Source organism: Passer domesticus, chromosome 1 (genome assembly GCF_036417665.1).
Source record: "Passer domesticus isolate bPasDom1 chromosome 1, bPasDom1.hap1, whole genome shotgun sequence".
In the NCBI taxonomy this organism is placed as follows: Eukaryota; Metazoa; Chordata; class Aves; order Passeriformes; family Passeridae; genus Passer; species Passer domesticus.
The window spans coordinates 26093768-26112658 of NC_087474.1; the positions used below are offsets into that span (position 1 = coordinate 26093768).

At 38.7% G+C, this 18891-nt stretch overlaps 1 protein-coding gene across 4 annotated transcripts in view; it reads left to right on the forward strand.

Moving 5' to 3' along the window:
* Window positions 1-2179: 2179 nt before the first annotated feature.
* Window positions 2180-18891, forward strand: part of PHF14 (PHD finger protein 14) — a 159422-nt gene continuing 142710 nt past the window's right edge. For all 4 annotated transcript variants that reach the window (XM_064411201.1, XM_064411191.1, XM_064411210.1 and 1 more), the window contains exons 1-4: window positions 2180-2322; window positions 2813-2923; window positions 13938-14584; window positions 18747-18891. In XM_064411201.1, the coding sequence (XP_064267271.1) occupies window position 2322; window positions 2813-2923; window positions 13938-14584; window positions 18747-18891 (904 nt within the window). In that variant the 5' untranslated portion in view covers window positions 2180-2321. The remainder of the gene's footprint in view (window positions 2323-2812; window positions 2924-13937; window positions 14585-18746) is intronic.

The following is an 18891-nucleotide window of genomic DNA, read 5'->3' on the forward strand; positions in this document are numbered from 1 at the left end:
ACATCAGGATGTGGTAAGATGCTACGAAAACCCCAATAAATTCAAGCACAGAATTAAAACAGAATTAACACTTACCTTTGTAATTTTCTGTCCTTCCAAAATTCTCAAAATCAGAAACACAGAAAATTATTGTTGAAAGTATTTCAGCTGCATAATTATATCATATACTAACCAGCCATCTCTGTGCTATATTTAAAAACTTATACACCACTAACAAGCTACCCATCTTTACAATGCCAGCAGGAGTTTTGGCTCTGGTACATGCAGCACTATGCTAAATGTAGCCCAGGCTCTGGCCACAGAACATATACTTGCCAAACTTTATGTCCCCTCCACTCTTCACCGTGATAAGGAAGATGTGTTCTAGTGTCTTTACAAACAATTTCAAGGATGAAGGTATGGGTGTTAACATCTTTCAAATGGGTCTTAATGTCTCTACTAACTTCAAGCACAGGTTTGTTACAGAGCTCAGCCAGCTTGGCTCCTGGAACAAGTTGGAGTTTCTGAATTTTGGGCAGCAGGTTTGTTACAGAGCCCAGTTTGACTCCTGAAACAGACAAGTAGGTCTGCACAAACCTGAACTTCATAACTTTGGGGTAAAATGACAGGTTCAAGGGGGGAATATGTGGTAGGCAGTTGTACCTCCCTAGTACCGCAGCCAATGGGGAAAGGAAGAGGGCAACACGCAGCCGGGAGTTTGGGATAAAAGGAGGCTGTGCCCTTTGAAACCCTGAGAGAGAAAATCCTGCGGGCTTGTGTGCCCCAGTGGCCTCTCTCCCTTTATTTGAAAAAAGTTGCAGGACTCCTGTGTCTCCTCTATGGACACTGGCGTTTCATAGCGTGATTTTCCATACAACCATGGAATGAGTTTGGCCCTACATTTACCCATCATTAAACATGTCATAGATGAGTAATGAAATAGTTGGCTCTCACAATTAAGGGGTGAATATTATATGTAAGAGAAGTTTTGTAGATTTATAGTTATCTTAATGTAATATGTTTTTCCTCCTTGCATTGTTATCACAGGATGGGTTTGGTAGTCGGGCCTTTGGGGAGGTTTGGCTTGTTACTATAGTAACACCTGACCTCCAACCAAGATATAACAAAGTGATCTCCACCACTAGACAGCAAAGAAGAAGTCGACTGACACGACTTTAGGAGGTGCTAGAGGTATAAAATGTGGAGCATCCATTTTGAAGAGCATGTGGCTGAGAGTCACAGGGGCTCCTAGTGCTGTTATTTTGCCTTACTTAGTCTTTTTGTTGTATTTTTTGTTAAGATTTAATAAACCTTTAAAATTTTAACAAGTGAGCAGTTGTTTCTCACAAACACACATTTTCCAATTTTAAAGCTCTTACAATCCTGTTGGAAGCTTTCCTGTTCAGTACTATTCTCGATCCTCAAGCTCTTCAAGTACCTGTGAGCAAGAGCATCAATTCCTTTAAAACTTTTGTGCAGGTGGCTCATTTTAGTGGTGTGGTGGGGAGAGGCGAAGGGAACTCTGGAAAGTGTGGAAGCAAGGGCCAGGGACTGCCCTGGCAACCAAGGCAAAGCTGGGACTCTTGCAAAGGCAATGGCTCAGCACTGGTGTCTTTGCTGTCCACCTCTCACTGTTTTGTGCTTTTGAGCTCCCAGACTCATGTGATGTGGACAAACAATAATCCCTGGGACTTGCATTGTCATGGAATCACAGAATGCTTTGGGGTTGAAGGCACATTGGAGGTCACCTAGTTCCAACCTCAGGCTAGGGCACCTTCAAATAGACCAGGTTGCTCAGTGCCCCATCCAACCTGGCCTTGAACATCTCTTCCCAATTTTCTTTTTTATTTTAATTTTTTTTCCTTCCCAATGCAATGAATTGCTGTTCTTCAAAAGTTCAGGAATCAGCTTGACAATGCAACAGAGCCCACGAGAAACTCAGCTCTTTGAGCAGGGGTTAAATGAGAACAGCTTTGTAATGCTTTCTCGTTTCAACAGGAGGAAAGGGAAGAGCGCGGGGTGGTTTTTAGAGTTGTTTTTCACAGGCAGTGCCCTGACAACGAGCGGTTCTGCGCTGACCGGGTGCGAACAGCGCCGGTCACGGCGGCCCGGCCGCAGCGTCCCCGCCAGGCCGCGCAGGGCCGCGGGCAGCGCCGCTCCCCGGCTTCCCCTCGCCGTGCGCACGCGCCCGGGCGGCGCCTGCGCGGCGGAGCGGGCGGCGGGGCGGGCGCGGGTCTGCATCCGGGTCGCCGCCGTGCCCATTGTCTGGGGAAGGGGCCCGGGGCTCGGCGGCGCTGTACCCGAGGGCCCCTGCCCGCCCGCCGCCCACCCGCGCAGGCTTTAGTAAGTGATCCGCAGCGGTTCTGCCCGCCCTGCCCCGCGGGGCTGCCGCTGTGCCCGCGGAGCGCCCCCGCCCCCGGGCGAGCGGGCGCATCGCCGTCCCTTGGGCGTCCCGCGGTCCCGGCTGCGCGTCCCCCTGCGTCTGCTCCGCGGCGGATCACGCCGAGGCTCGTCCTCGGGGGATGCCGGCTGCTCCGGGGCGTCCGGCGGCCCCGGCTCCCGCGCTGGCTCCCGGGGCTGCGGGCAGCCCGCCGTGCGCGGTGCCGTGCGGTGCCCGGCGCCTGCAGGGAGCACCAGCGCTCCGCCGGAGCGCCGAGCCTGCCCGCCTCACCTGTGGGAGCGGCTGTCCCGGACCCCGCGCGGCTGCATCGGCCGGCCGCTCTCGGGACTGCCCCTGCCTGTCACGCCCGTGCTGCCTTGTAATTTAAATGCCCTCAGCGATGCTGAGCTCTCTTGATGCCAGCCAGTAACAACTCTGTTTTTTTCCCTGCAGTGGACCGCAGTTCGAAGAGGAGACAGGTGAAGCCTTTGGCAGCTTCGCTGCTGGAAGCTTTAGATTATGATAGTTCTGATGACAGTGATTTTAAAGTTGGAGATGCTTCAGGTAAATATGCTTTCTCATCTCCTCTCTTCAGAATTACCTCTTTTTTGGTTTATGGTTGCTCATTTAATTTCATATAGGAGCCAGAATGCTTGCAGTGAGTGCTGGGACTTGGACCCCCTTGAAGGGAGTGACTTGATTGGATAACTGGGAATCAATACTTCAGTTGTGATTATTTTTTTACAACAGAAACCTCATGATTGTGAAGCAAGTTTTGGTAGAAGCATTTTAGTAGCTTTTGTGCAGACTGCTTTGACTGTATTTGTTGCTTTTGAGTTCTTCAGTGTAGGGATAATTTTTGGAATAGTCACTGTATTTAGTATTGAAATAGGAATCTAAAGCCATTTTATTTTGAGCAAGTCTGGATAATAGTTTGTTTTGGACTTATGAACTTGACTTTTTCTCAAGGTTAATTCTACTCGGTGAGTAAGAACCTAAAGCAAAAAGATAATCTGTTCTGTTTTTTATTGTTTTCTACAATAGACAAACTTAAGGTGTCAATTTAGATAGAAATATGCAGAAAAGTGTACACATTTCATACTAGAAGGAAGTCCTTACCACAGAGAGTTGTTGCTTTGCAGTCTTTTCTATATGTGCAGATTCCTGTATCTGCAGTGAACATTCACAGAAACTGAAAACAGACAAGGTGGCCAAAACAAAATTAGTAAACTCAAGTATATTGAAGGACAGGGGAGGAAGGGATAGGACCATGTTGGTCAATAAATTGCACATTAGATGTTCTGTAGTGTATGCTGAGGGAAATAAACAAGAAGATGCAGTATGTATAAGATGTGAGGGAAGCATTATGACAGTTTATCAAATAACTTGACTTTGTTATTTCTGCACTGGAGATGCTGGTGTATGTTTTGTGTGAATGTGTAGTGCAAAAATATTCCCATTTAAAGGCTTATTCTTCAACATTTGGTAAGTTCCTCTGTATTGATGAACTTAAAAATGCTTAATAATCATTCACCCATTGTCAGGTTTAAAATATGCCCTAATGCTCCTTGTTTGTTTTGGTTTGGGTGGTTGGTTTTGTTCTTCTCAGCACCTCTTCCCCTAGACTTGGGCGTATTTCTCTTGGTTGTTCTGGTAGAGCAGGCTGCAGTGGCTTAAGAGAGTAAAACTGATGTCATCTTACCAATTTAATTTTAAGACTTTTGGGGGCTTGTTTCGTCTGCTCTTTTAATTCTGTTGTGAGGCTTTTTGATCCTTTCTTTTGAATAAGGATATAATTTGCCATAAAAGGAAATTATTTTTAATTACTAAAGAAAACCTCAGTGTTTTGGAGCAATAATGTAGGTAGGATTTAAGGGAAGAGGAGGATTGGAAAGGGAGTATGGGTGATAAGCACATGATTCAGAGCAGTATGTTAGTTGGTCAAAAGACAGTAATGTATTAAAAGTAATGAATACAGCTTTCTGACTCAACATTCTGTGAGTGCAGAAGATTAATTTGTAATTGCTATCCTTTTTGACTTTTAGGACATTGTATGTATACTAGAGGGGTCTGGTCAGTATCTAGCCTTGAGTGTATTTCAAAATCAATTTCATTTTGAGGAAGTTGAATGGATTTTCCTTTAAATATGCAACACCGAATTGAAACAAGCATATGAGGAAGAAACCAAGTTCTACTAAAAATGTTTTTTTTCTAATTGCTGCTTTGTTGCTATATCTCATGAAATGTTTTAGCATTTCCAAACTTATATCTATCACTTGTAGGAGAAGTTAATGTTCTGTTTAATAACACTTTGAAACAGGAAAAGAATTTGACATCTTATGCTTTATACAAAGATTATCAGTGTGGAAAAAGAAACTTGTGAGGATTTGGAGAAGTTGGGGAATAGAAAGTTACTACAAATAAGAGCTTCTTAGGTGTAATACAAGTTTAAATTAATAGTTGCAGGAAATCTGAATGACGACATCTGTACTGGTTTAAAATGAAGCTGGTATAACATACTTTTAAATTTGTTTGCACTTAGTCCATTTCAGTTTGGCTGGAAGAAGTGATTAAATAAAGGGATTTTCTTACACACACACATACATATATACACACACACACATACATGTATAGAACTCTCCATGAGCAGTCTGTTGCAAATCAGTATTTAGTATTTACTTGAAATCAAAATGACATAGTATAGTTTGCTTACAAAAGGAAGTGTGTCAGAAGTAAGAACCAGTCTGCATTGAGTATGAGCATAAATTATACCATGGTAATTCCACAGATCCATGACATATGCTTGTATTTATTTTGTTGACAAATGCACGTATAGGTGTTTAAAATAACAAAAACAAAATTGAAAATTAAGTTAAAGGTTTATTTAAATATGGAGTTAAAAGAATTCTGAAGTTGCTTTCTCCCTGATGAATGTGTTGTGTCTATATGTGTGAACTTTAGGATCTCCAGTGAGATGTACTAGTAGCTGATACTATGGAGATATATTGGGACTGAACCCAGAACACCTAAACTTTTACACACCTTCATTGTTCTGCCAGATTTCTGGGAATATGCAATGCAGTAAGGATTTGAGAAATTGCTATTAAGTGCTTTTAGGAAGCAGCTGGCATTTCTGAATTTTTGTTTTCAGAGTCCTGGTACCTTGGTGCATTTTTTATTATAAAAAAAATATTTCAAATCACCTGTATTTCTACAAAAAAATCGACAGGCAACATGGACTTTTACTTTCAGTGTAATTAATTTCTTTTCTTTTGGATTTAGGCCATACCAGCAATCAATTGGCCTTTTCCACTTAAAAGATCTCAACATTCTGACATCTCTTTAGAGAAAATTGACTTTAGAACTGTTACATTGTAAATTTACTTAATGTAAATATTTTTCAAGCCTCTGGGATTTTCATTATTTGTATACTGAACAAAGTAATTTTTAATGGCTTCTCTGTTTCTATTAGTGATACCATATTCTAAAGTACTGTATTCTTCTGCTTTCTGTAAACACCTTGGAAAAATTGTTCCATGAGAAAAACTGTCATATGTAATCTTAATGTGGGATCAGTCAAAAAAACTGTCCCTTTGGAGTCAGAGTGTACAAACATGTGACTTGAAATGATGGTGCTGAAGTATACTCACCTTAAGACTTCTAATAGTATCTTTCACAATACACATCACTTATTTGAAGTTTTTTTTTTTTTAATAAGTTAAGTAAAGCATGCTTTGGGGAAGTTCTTTTTTTCCTTTTTTTTTTCTGCAATGGGAGCAGCTGGAGATATACACCGATGTCAGAAGTCAGAGTACAGGTTTAGAGTAATTCCCAGCAGAATTTTCTACTTTTCTTCTCTCTCATCAGTGAATTCAGTCAGTTTTGTCAGTGCATATACTGAAATTGAAATCATACAGAGGAATGTAGTGGTCCCTGAGCAAGAATCATGTGTGAATTTAAGAACTGGTTTCTATTGCAATGTAGCTGAGAAGAAAATAACTGAATGCTGCCTTTGAAGAACTCAGTCCTGTCACTACTTCTGCTGCAAGTCTTGTTGACTCAAATTTTTGCATACTTTTTTTTTTTTGGTGTTGAGTGTGAAGCCTGACATGCATATATATTATGTACTTTTCTTGCAGTTGAAGTCAGTAGAAGATTGTTTGTAAAACAAGAAATGATCCACATAAGTACATATATTATCAATTTTGAAAAACCTGTGTTGTGATCTACAAATGAAAAGTTGCAAATATCATTACCTTTATGTAACTTTTTCCTCCTAGCGCAATGGAGATTACACTTTTGCTTTCCAATACAGAATATTGTAATGTAAAGAAATGTTTGTGAAGGATCAAAATACTGTAGTGTTAACAGTACTGAAATCTTGATGAAGAAACAAATATATTTGGTTTTTTAGACTAAACTTAAATGTTAGGCAAGAGTAAAGTTGTAAGGTGTTTCAGTAGACAGTGAAGGCAAAAGAAAATATTGGGTAGTTAATCATTAGTAAATGATGTTGTATTTCCATAATAATGTGTGGTTCCTGAGACTGGAATTCACAAGAAGCTTTTTCTAACTGAGAAAATGGAAAATACCAGCAGTATGTTCTTTTGGAGTATCTTCATCCCAGGTAAAACTTTTGTCTGTACTGATGTCTGCCACTCTAAGTAAAACTTCGGAGTCGCTGACAAGATTTTAACTTCCATTTTCATTGTAAACACTGGGATTTCTGTTATTCCAGGTGCTTGCTGACAAGCAATTGGTAGGGCACCTAATTTCATTAGTGCTCTAACCTTGTAAATGAGGTACTTCTTAATGACTTAAGTCAAAATTGGCAATCTTTAGTTTTGAGTGGTTTTGCAACTTGAATAAACATCTACTGAAATGTCATATGACATAATTATTGCTACTGTAAAAGTGAGGAAGCTGCTTACTAAATGACTTTCCTTTGTTCCCTTTCCATCATTTTTTCTATTAAACTAAGTACTTCTTTTCTGAGATGTGTAATTGTGGATCAGTGTTCAGTTTCATCTCCTGCTCTGCCCAGTCTCCATCTGCAGTTAATACATATTAGATAGTTCTTTTGGAAACGTTATTTGAGAAGGAAGTTTCTCTCTGTAGAGCTGTAGCATCTTAATCTATATTGGTTTGGATTTGTGTGTTCTTAATCATGTTATTTTGGACAGTTCAATATTTTAACTGCCAGCACTGCCGATGTTGAATTGCCGGTAGTCTACCAGTGTTTAATCATCATATGCAGCAAAAGAGCATAGAAAGCCATATATCTAACTGAGCCATATATCGTAACATATAGCATAGAAAGGACATGTATCTAACTGGTGTGTTAGATTCTCTTTCTTGGAGTTATGTTGCAAATGAGGTATTAAGCCTTTAGTTCCTGCTTATAATTTTATTGATCGTAGCGTAATGGACCTCTGTGTCTAATAACTCAAATGTGGTCACAATTTTACCAGTTACACAACTCTGCCTTTGGAAATTTAAAAATTCTTATTTTCCATACATGACCTAGGTTTTCCTGCCTTTTTTTTTACATCCAGTTATTAATATTGTAGATTTCTAGTCAGTTTAAGCATTTCTTTAATGTATTATGGAGTCTTCATTTGTGATATCTAGATCAGATGTGTAGGAAGTAGAGCTGCTTTTGCATGTTTGGTATGGCACCAGTGCCAAGGATTTTTTGTGGTACTGGAGCTGTTCTTCTATAAGGAAATTTGTGGCTAGAGGCTGTTGACAAACCCTTCCAGTAGTGCTTTGCACATTTCCCATTCATCAGGATGCAGGAACCCTGGGTGAGGGATTGTACATGGTGCTTAACATGGTGTTTTAGCAGAGATCACTAGGTAATTCCACATAATCTTGTCAAAGGCTAGTTGTTTGCCTTGTGGTGAGGGGAAAAAGAGGGTAAAGGCCCAACAGATAAGGTGGTGGTGGTGGAATGACATTAACCTCACCTGCATCCTGTTTTTTGTTGCTGCCCTCAAAAAGAGGGTATAAGGCCACTGTAGTAGACTATTTATCACATGATAGCTAGATTATTATTGGATAATATTATTTAGCAGTGATAACTTGGTAGTTGCTTTCTGTGTTGCATGCTCAGCTTTTCAGTGTTCCAGGATCCTTGATTATATTCATTGTAGGTAGCTTTGAGTGCTTCAGAAAGACTCAACCAGATAGGACTTGGTGCAAATAAAATAATTTTCTAAAATTATTCCAAATGCTTCTTGTCTACTATTTGGAATTTGTTAAGCTTTGTTAGTGGAAGAGGCAAGTCCAAAATTAAGTCCATGATTGCCTTTAACCAGCTTATCCTTTAGAGTTCACTTAATCAATAAAGCTGTTTTTCAAAGAGCTGCTTATTAAGCTAAATACTGCATTGAAGAACCAGACTGTTTCCTGTGAGTGGTTGGGCAGGTACTTTTGGAGTGCAGCACTTGCTCTCTGTATACGTGAATTTTCGTAGAATGTTGAAAAAAAACCCTAGAAATTGTGGGGTGTCATATTTAAAATTGTTTGTAAAATGGTCCTGCAAAAAACCCTTTTTTTATGTCGACTCATGTAATGATTTCACTAGATTTACCCTGAGGTCTTGTGCCTCATACATGTTATACAAGACTCCACAGCTGAGTGAAGTGTTTCTTTATTACACTTTTTTTGTATGTTAATTCTGGATCATAATGTTCTGTTCTTTTCAGAATTATCCTCTTTAGATTTGAGTGCCACCTGCTGTTGTGCTTAGTACAGCTAAAGATACAAGGTGTAGAGGAATAAATGATGTCTTTCTCCCAACTGTTATCTCTCCTATTTGTCCTCAGTGGAACTCTGTATTCTTCACTATTTGATGGTGTATCTAGCCCCATCTTTCACTTAGAGTAGCTTTACTTCTCTCCTATAGGGAATGACATGATACGGTTGCCAATTTGAAAGAGCCATTCTTTAAGCATTTCTTTCAAGGAGAAAATTGTATACTGCAGCCTCTTCCTCAGTAAAAGTGCCGCTGACAGAAGAAGACCTGGAAAAATTGCTGTTATCACAGAATAGCTCTTTCTAGAAAAGTACCTATCACAGTGGATGCATTCAGATCAAGGAGAGATATCTCTTACTATAGATATCTCTGGTGAGTATATGAATGTATAAAGGAGAGTAGAAAGCAAAATGTGCAGCCACAAGGCAAGAGAAATTGAAGGAGAGAAATGAAATAGTAAAAATAGTGTTTATTTGCTCTCTGCTTTAAATTATTGCATTTTGTATTATTGATGTACAAGAATCAATGTTACTAAATTAGAGTGCTGTTAGAGGTCAAACTATACCAAGACTAAGAATCCCTCCAAAACAAAATGAAAGCTTAAATTGGCAAGAAGTCTAAGATTATTTAGAAATGCATCAGCACAGTTAAAGCATCAAAAGAAATGTCTGTCATAGATTTACGGTGGGGAAGTAATGAAAGCTAAGTTAAAAATTTCAGTTAATTTTAATGTGACAAAATCTTGTATTACTGTATTTACAGTAAGACAAATAGTGCACATAGGCACTTGGCACCTGTGAAAGGAGATACAAAATACATTTTGCTTTGAGCATATATATGGCGTGTAATCTGTGATGTGCCTAGTATGAGAGTATAGCTTTAGGAGTCACTAGTAAAATGTTTATGGGAACTGGCAAATATAATAGAATTTCAGAATTGTGTGCTCTGGAAAAGACCTTTTTAAGGTAGAGTCTAACTGTTATCCTAGCATTGCCAAGCCCACAACTAAATCATGTCCCTATGTGCCACATCTACACATCTTCTAAATATCTCTGGGGTGGTGATTCAGCTATTTCCCTGAGGAGCAACCTTTTCTGTGAAGTTTTTCCTAATACCTAACCTAATCCACCCCTGTTGCAACTTGAAGCTGTTTCATCTTGTTCCATCACTTGTTACATGGGAGGAGAGTCTGACCCACGTCTTGCTATGCCCTCCTTTCAGGTGGTTGTAGAAAGTGATAAGGTCTTTCTTGAGCCTCCTTTTTGCAAAACTTCTGCTCCAGACTTTTCACCAGCTCCACTGTCCTTCTCTGGACACACGTCAGCATGTCAGTGTCTTTCTTGAAGTGAGGAGCTCAGAACTGGATGCAGAATTTGAGGTGTGGCCTTACCAGTCTGAGTAAAGGGGGACAGCAGCTGCCCTCGTCCAACTGGCTTCACTATTGCTGGTACAGGCTAGAATGCCATTGGCCTTCTTGGCCACTTGGGCATGTGCTGGGTCTTGCTCAGCCAAATGTCAACCAGCACCCCCCATGCTTTTTCACTGAGCAGCTGTCCAGCCCCTCTGCCCCAGTCTGTTGTGCTCTATCATATGATGGCATTCAAGATCTTCTCCATGACCTTCCAAGGTCAGGCTGGCAGGACTGACTGGAGTTCCCTGGATACTCCTTCTGGCCCTTCTTGCAGATGGGCATCACTAGATGAGGACTAGTGGTTGTGGGACTATAGACTGCTTATAGATTGTTTTGCTTTCCTCTTCATCCTGGTTGGGTGGTCTTTAACAGACTCCTACCAGCATTGCCTTGTTGGACTTTCCCGGTTCTTAACCTTAAACAACCACATTGTCATTACATCCTAGGCAATCAAAACACTCCCTAACATAGGGGGCTACTCCACCATCTCTCCTTCCTTGACTGTTCCTTTTGAAGGGTTTGTAGCCATCCAATGCAGCCATCTGGCTGTCCATGTTACCTCAAGTCTACATGTGTGGCAAGTATGTCATAGTGTTACTGCTGCTCAGTGGCTTTCTGCTCCTCCTATTTGTTGCCTCTGCTGCGTGTGTTGGTGTAGAAGCACTTCAGCTGGGCTATTGATCTCTCCATTGGGGGAACCAGCCCTAGGTCTTACCATGGCCATTTTCAGTCATGTCTATGTTTGCTAACATGTAATAACCCTTGTGTCTTTACTGCTGGAGGGATCTCCATTCCCTATCTCCACTGAGGTGACAGACCAAAGGACCTTTCTAGCATGTTGTCCCCCAAACAGTGGCGTGCTGTCCCCAGGTATATCTCTAGGGAACTCGGGTTTATTCCTTTCCCCGTTCAAATCTAGTTTAGTCTTTCATTGAGCCCTGCTAACTCCAATGCAAAAATCCTTTTCCCCCTCTTTGTATCTGGTGTGCCCTGTCTGTTGCCAGCAGGCCTGGTATAAACTAACCCATGATCAAAAAAGATGATCTTTAAAGATGACCTGAGTCAACCCCCTGCTTTGGTCAGAAACTTATTTCACCAGAGCAGATTGTTTAAAGCCTTGTCCCACCTGGCCTTGAATATTTTCAATGATGGGGCACCTACAACTTTCCTGGACAACCTGTTCCAGTGTCTTTCCATGCTCATTGAAAAGTTTCTTGTGTCCAATCTAAATCCTACCCTCTTTCAGTTTAAAACAGGTTCCCCTTTTTCTATCACCACAGGCCTTAGTAAAAAATCTCTCTCATAAGCTCTATTCTCCCTGGAGCCTTCTTTTCTCCAAGCTGAACCACCCCAACTCTTTGAGGCTGTCTTGGAGAGTTGTAGCCTTCTCACCATTTTGTGGTCTTTCTGTGGAGGTACTGTCTCTTAAGGAGGAAAGGCTGAGAGAACTAGGCCTGTTCATCCTTAAGAAGAAATGACAGAGAGGGGACCTCCTCCATGTCTATCAGCATCTGAAAGGAGGGTGTTGAGGATGGACCATGCTCTTTTCAGTGCCATGCAATAGCAAAGAGGCAATGGGCAGAAACTGATCCACAGGAGTTCCACTTGAATCTGAGGAAAAACTTCTTCAGTGTGCAGGTGACCGAGCACTGGGCAGATTGTCCAGAGATGTGCAATCTTCCTCACTGGAGATACTCAAGAACTGTCTGGATGCAATCCTGGGCAGTGTGCTCTGGGGTGACCCACTGTGGTTCCTTCCAGCCTTACTCATCCTCTGAGTCTGTAGCAAAACAAATTATTGTAACTTGAATACAATTATTTTGGATTGCCTGTTAGTTAATACTGGTTTTATTTCTTGTGTGTGCCTGATTCATGTTCTACTCTTTCAAAACTTCAGTTAATGATCTTGTACTTTGATTACTACAATTAAGGCTAATAGGTGTGGAGAAATGACTGAATTATGTTTTTCTCAAAGACTGTAAAAAAAAGTTGTGTTTTTTCTGGAGCTCTAAATGTTAGAACATATGTTGGAAATTTCTAGTTTTTATTAGCTTGTAAGGGGATGGATAGTTGTGATGTCCTAATCAGTAATAGTAGCACTTAGGGCTTTTTTTTTTGTCAGTAGGTATATAATCTCCTCACTGAACATGCAGGTATATGCAGAAGAAGGCAAAATTGACCATTGTATTGAAGTAACCACTGGCTAATCATTGTCAATGTTCTTTGGCGTGGAAAAAAATGCCGTATGAAATGACACACTATGCACACTTACCTCAGTGCCTGTTTATTTGGATTTAGACAGAGCTGAGTGTACAGAGAAATTCTCTGTCTAAGGTGATACTGAGTGGTGAAGATTTTTGGGTTCTAACTAAAGAAATTAAGATTTTTTTTAAATTTGCAAGCATCGACATGTTGCATCTTTGCATCTGTAGGACAGTGGATCAAGAACGTGGTGCTGGCTTTGAGCAAGCAAACTGAAAACTGTAGCCACTGCCTAATTGATCTCTGCATTGGGTCAAGAAACTATATTTTCTTTTTAAAATTTTTTAAAAAAATATTTTCTGAGTTTTCCTTCATTAAAACAATACTATGAATGAAAAGGAGTAGATTTATAAAAGAATGAGAGATAGCAAGGTGGATGCTGTTTATAAAGTTTAACAAGTTCACATGTAATATTTCAATATTTTTTACAGGTACTTTATCGTAAAAATGTCTCTTTTTTATATAAAACCCTTTCTCTAGTCTTTTCTGTTGCTCATGTTGGCCTGTGTTAATTAATGAAATAGTGAGTACATGCAGAATAATACCATATGAGTAGTGTAAGGTTAATGCATTGTAGTGCAGCTGCAGTGCTGACTGAGGCATAGTTTATGTGGGATTAATAAGTGAACTAAACTTGAAAATTAAAAGAGCCCTCAAACCCAGAAAAAAAAAATTAAAAATAAAGGTGTGGGATTTTCCATATTATTATTAGAACTAGCTATGTAAACTCTTCATTTTGTAATTTCAAACCTCTTCTATTGGATAGCTATTTTATTTTGAAGATGTATAAAAGACCTCCAGAAATTAAAAACTGGAATGCTCTTTCTTTAAGATGTGACTTCACATGAAAATTACTCTGCTACTGCTTTTTGTTAATATGAGCTACAGTTCAAAGGAACATACAATGCTCATTTAATAAGTTCTACCATCTTTTTTTTGGCATCTTAAAATGCACTCGTGTTTAACAGATTCTCAACATAGCACTCGAAATAGCAATATTTGGACACCAGCTGAAAAAATAGGTGGAATATCTTATGAGGGAGGAACATGCATCATTCTTTTGTTTAACAACTTGCTTCAAGAGATTTTATTTTTGGGGGTACATTTGTGTCGGAACTTTTTTTAAATTTTCATATGCTCAACAGATTCTGAAGGAAGTGGTCATGGGAGTGAAGATGCATCTAAGGACAGTGGTGAAGGTTCCTGTACTGAATCAGAAGAAAATATCTTGGAGGAGGAACCGGCAGAAGAGAAAGTAGAAGAGCAGCAGCCGAAAGCCTCCACTGAAGAAGTGCCAACAACAGATAAAGAGGTAATTAAAACTGAAAAGAAAGAGCAAGAAGATGAAGAAGAAAAGCCAAAAAAGAAGAAAGAGAAGGAGAAAGCAGCTGAACCTGATGCTGTGGCTGATGAGCAAACAAATGAACCAAAAAAATGGAATTTGCGCAGGAACCGACCCCTGCTGGATTTTGTGTCGATGGAAGAGCTAAATGATATGGATGACTACGACAGTGAAGATGACAATGACTGGCGGCCTACTGCTGAGAAAAGGAAAGGAAAGAACGCACTGAAAAAAGAGGGGAGTGATGGAGATAATGAAGATGATGAAGATGATGGGAGTGGAAGTGATGAGGACGACAATGATGAGGAAGCTAATGAGGAAGATAATAGCAGCACAGCTAGCGATGGAGGATCCAAGAAGAAGAAGAGTAAAGTTCTTAACAGGAATAATGCAGATGATGAGGAATTGACAAATGATAGCCTGGCTCTTTCACAAAGCAAGAGTAATGAGGTAGTGCAACCAACTTTCTATAATATATCTGTTGACAAATGGAAACTACTCCCCAATAGCTATTCTTTAATATTAAAAGTTAAACTGATTGGCTGGACTTGTGTTCACACAATAATAAGTGAATAATAAGTGAAGCAGGAAAAATTATGCTAAATAGGCACTGCATATTAAATAACCTTGCTTGGACCATTTCACCAATCTAATGCCACTAAAGTCAATAGTGGGAGTTCTCTTGGCTTTACAGAGATTGGATTAGTACTAAAACAAATAGGAGGTCCAGTATGCAAACCAACATATGTTAGCAAGGATTCTAGTTCTGTTTTAATGTAAATGTTGTATGTGAAAGTTAAAAGCATCTGTGCCATAATCATAGAATAGATGAATGAGGCATTATTCTTTGCTACAAACATCAAAGTCTGAGCAAAGTTCACTTATGGAAGAATTTTAAGTTTAAAAAACAGGCATAATAGGTTTAAAATCAAATAGAATAATTATGAGAATTTATGTTGGATTTGCTTATAATAGTCATAAATGAACTAATTTCTTGCCATACTAAAAGCATTTGGGTGCTAGAATTATTATATTAAATATCTTCTGATTGCAGAATATGAATATTATATATATAAGTGTTTAATAAAGTAACCTTTTCTTCCCTATGCACAATTACAGTTGCCTTGAAGATTGTGCCTGTGGGAAAATTAAGATACCAGGTTGTCACTGTGGCTGACTTCATGTTCTGCAATAGCAAAATTCTGAACAAATTAAAAAGAATTGCTATAACATTCATATTCAGTTTTCGGGATGTAATCACAATGTCAATATAACATTTGAGATATGGTAGTGATATGACATTATTAAAAGTTCTGTTGTTCCCTTTGAACTTCATTTTAATGTGTAAAATGACAGGGAACAAAACAGTCTTTGAATTTGCTCCATTTCAGATAATATGATAGGTATTATATATATATATATATATATTTGTATTTATTTATTGTTGCGAGTGTGCTGTTTTAGCTACTAGTAATAATTTGGATTGAAAAAAAAGCGTGATTTGTTTAGGTTTTTTTTTCCTTTTTTAACTTTTTGTATAGGCATCTTCTTTCCTTATCAGGCTCTATGATTCTAGTATTATCTGCATTTTCTTGGCTCAGGAGCTGGAAGTGCTCTACCAATACTAATGATCAGAACTTGTAACAGAGAGGCAGTTTTCTTTCAGAGTTGCTTCCCATATCAAAGTGGAGATGTGCAGCTGCATTCTTAGTGATATATTCTTCAGTTTAATTTCCACTGGCTTGGAAAAATAGACCTGTTTGGGAAACCCAGAGCTGTCTCTGATGTATCTTCTTTGAAGCTTCTTAGTATGCATGGATATCTATCATATTCTGTTCATGCCTTAGATTTAGAACAGTGATCAGAACATAAAATCAAAATTGAAAATTTGAAGTTCAGATTATAATTTTGTAACAGATAATTTAAATTTTTTGCATGTAAAGTGCTGTACTGTGTATGACTAGGTCTTTATCAAGAAGTTTTGCAAAAATATCTGTAGACTGAAACTTACTGTGGACTGTAAGTTTCAAATTTATATTTTTTTATCCTATTTCTATTTTTTTATTTACAATATACTGTATTGTAACAGTATACTCTTCACTGCTACAATGTTTTAAATTGGTGAAAATGGAAAAAGAGTAAAAAAAATCTTGTCTAGCAGATACATCTATCAAAATCTCATCACACTGCAGAAACTGAGTTCTTAGATGTTCAAATCCATAATAAATTTAGGAAATAATGTCCAGGTAATTAGTTCTGAACATATTGTAGTGTCCTTTATATGCATTCTTCCTTTCTCCCATTTGCTTATTTTTGGAGGATGGAAACTGGGGAGGGTGTTGGGAAGGGGTTGTTCAGTTCTTGTTTTCCTGAGGTTTTTATTTGTTTACTTTTTACAAAAGTATGTGAGGTCTGAGTATACATTATTTTAACATGGGCTGTAATTAAACACTACATGCTTTTGTATTGAATTATGCACAGAATACAAACTTAGCTTTCTTTCCTGAGGTCAAGCATCATTAGTAGGTAAATGGTTCTTCTCTGTTTTTATAATTATTACCACTTTATAGGACTCTTCTATTCTCAGTGAAGTGGTGGTTGTATTTTTAATTTTTTTTTCCCTTTAAAGTTAAAAGTATGTGGGCATATAGCTTGAAATGCTCACTTTCTTCATTAATACCACAGAAATGGGAGTTACATAGTGATTCAGCTGAAATAATTTCTCCCACTTCAGTAGAGACCAGGACTTGTTCAGAAGTTGCAGCAGTTACTGTTGTATGTAAAAGTTTCCATGTTTTGGATGAGTCTCTCAGGTGCTTACATAGACTAAAAGCAGAGGAGAGCAGCACACATTCCAGATCACTCCCTTTCTGTGTCTGCATAAAAAAATAAGTTGCTCAGCTGATTTTTTTGACCATCAGGTCTTCACATGAGGTGAACCTTAATGGTAGGGGATCCTAATGTTAGAACAAAAATTTGATGATTTGATGCCCGTTCATCATTGCTTGTTTGTTTGGTTTTTTGGCCCATGTTTGCATATGTTCTCACTGCCTAGACAGCTAGTGTTATTTCTGTGTTTTTACAATGCATTACTGTTTCTTAATTTAAAGCAATATACTTCTCTCAGTGAAGCCAAATAACAGTTTAAATCAATGGTACTGCCAGAAAAAGCTGATCTTAGTTGTGACATACATCAGAGAAATCTGTGCCATAGCACAGTTAATCTGCCAAAGTTAGGGAGCATCCACTGCCATTTTCCCATCTCTAATGTAAATGGTAAGCTAAGCATGGGTATTTTGAGTAATGATGGGCTGCAGTAATGTCCAGGTTTATTTCTTTCCTCAAAATGCTTTGTCCTAAAAGGAGGATGTTGGAAGAGATTCTCCGTAAGTCTGAGCTCCGTATCAGAGAATCTTTTATTTTTCACAATTAGTTGCCTTCCTGTAAGCAGTGTGATTGTGAATATTCTTTTCTACTTCTACATGAGCTCCTGTTCCCTTAGGCATATATTGCTGCTGTATTTTATAAATGGTGAGTTGGAAATAGAAAAAAATGTTTGAGAAGGCATCTTTCACCCTGTTTTTTTGGCTTTTTTTTTTGGATGCCACAGCAGTTTTGGAATATTTTCACATATTTTGAATGGCACCATTAAACCCTCAGCCACTGCTTTGAAACTATTGCTGTTTCTTTGTACCACAGTGGTTATTTTTCACTATTGTGCTTATTTGCATACTTCCTTATATGCCTTCATATTACCAATAAAGGTAGTTCAAGGTCAGGTATAAAAATAAATGAATATGTATGGAGGCCATGAAACAGCAGAAGAGACAGTGGCCCTGTCTCACAATGGTAATAGTAAGAAGACAGTGTTTATTAAGAAAACTAATTTTACATATAACTTTGTTTGGTTTATGAAGCACTTCTCTGCATTTTCTTAGAAAAACACAGAGAAAGTGCACAATCTGTTTAAAAGCTGTGGTTCATATTGTAAGTTGCCAGAAGAAGGCAAATCCTTACTCCTGTATATAATCAGAAGAACATATAGTTATAATAAATTGTATGGTTTTGCACAGATACACATTAATTTGCATTAGAACAAAACCTTACAGAGTTGATAATTTGTTGTATTTTGTGTAAGTGAAAACTTGGGAGGCTTGCATTAGCTGTGTATTCTTGGATTTTGCAGGTCCATCTGATTTTTTAAATTTTAGGAGATGAAGCAACTTTTCTGAATGTTGGAACATTTGAAAGTCACCTTTGGCCTTTTTTTAAATTTAGATTTTAAATGGCTTCTTAGATATTCCATTTTGTAGACTATAAATGGTTCAAAGTCGTATGTTTCTGTCTTGACGATTTTGTCTTGACTCTCCCCTGACCTCTGGATCTTAACAGGTCTATAGGTTGCATTGAGATCCGTGCATCCCAGCTCTTGTATTCATGGAGGAAGTGTTTGAGCATTTTGACTACAAAGAAGCTTCTACCCTTTGGAAAATAATGTTTCATGGTTTTTTGATTGTTGTTCAAAAATTGAGCAAATAACAGATCTTCTGCTTGCTTTAAATAAAATTGAAGTTCCTGGCATAACCCATGTGTCTCCCTTTTTCAATATCAGGACTCATTGATCCTTGAGAAGTCTCAAAATTGGAGTTCCCAGAAAATGGACCATATTTTGATTTGTTGCGTTTGTCTTGGAGATAACAGTGAAGATGCTGATGAAATAATCCAGTGTGACAACTGTGGAATAACAGTGCATGAAG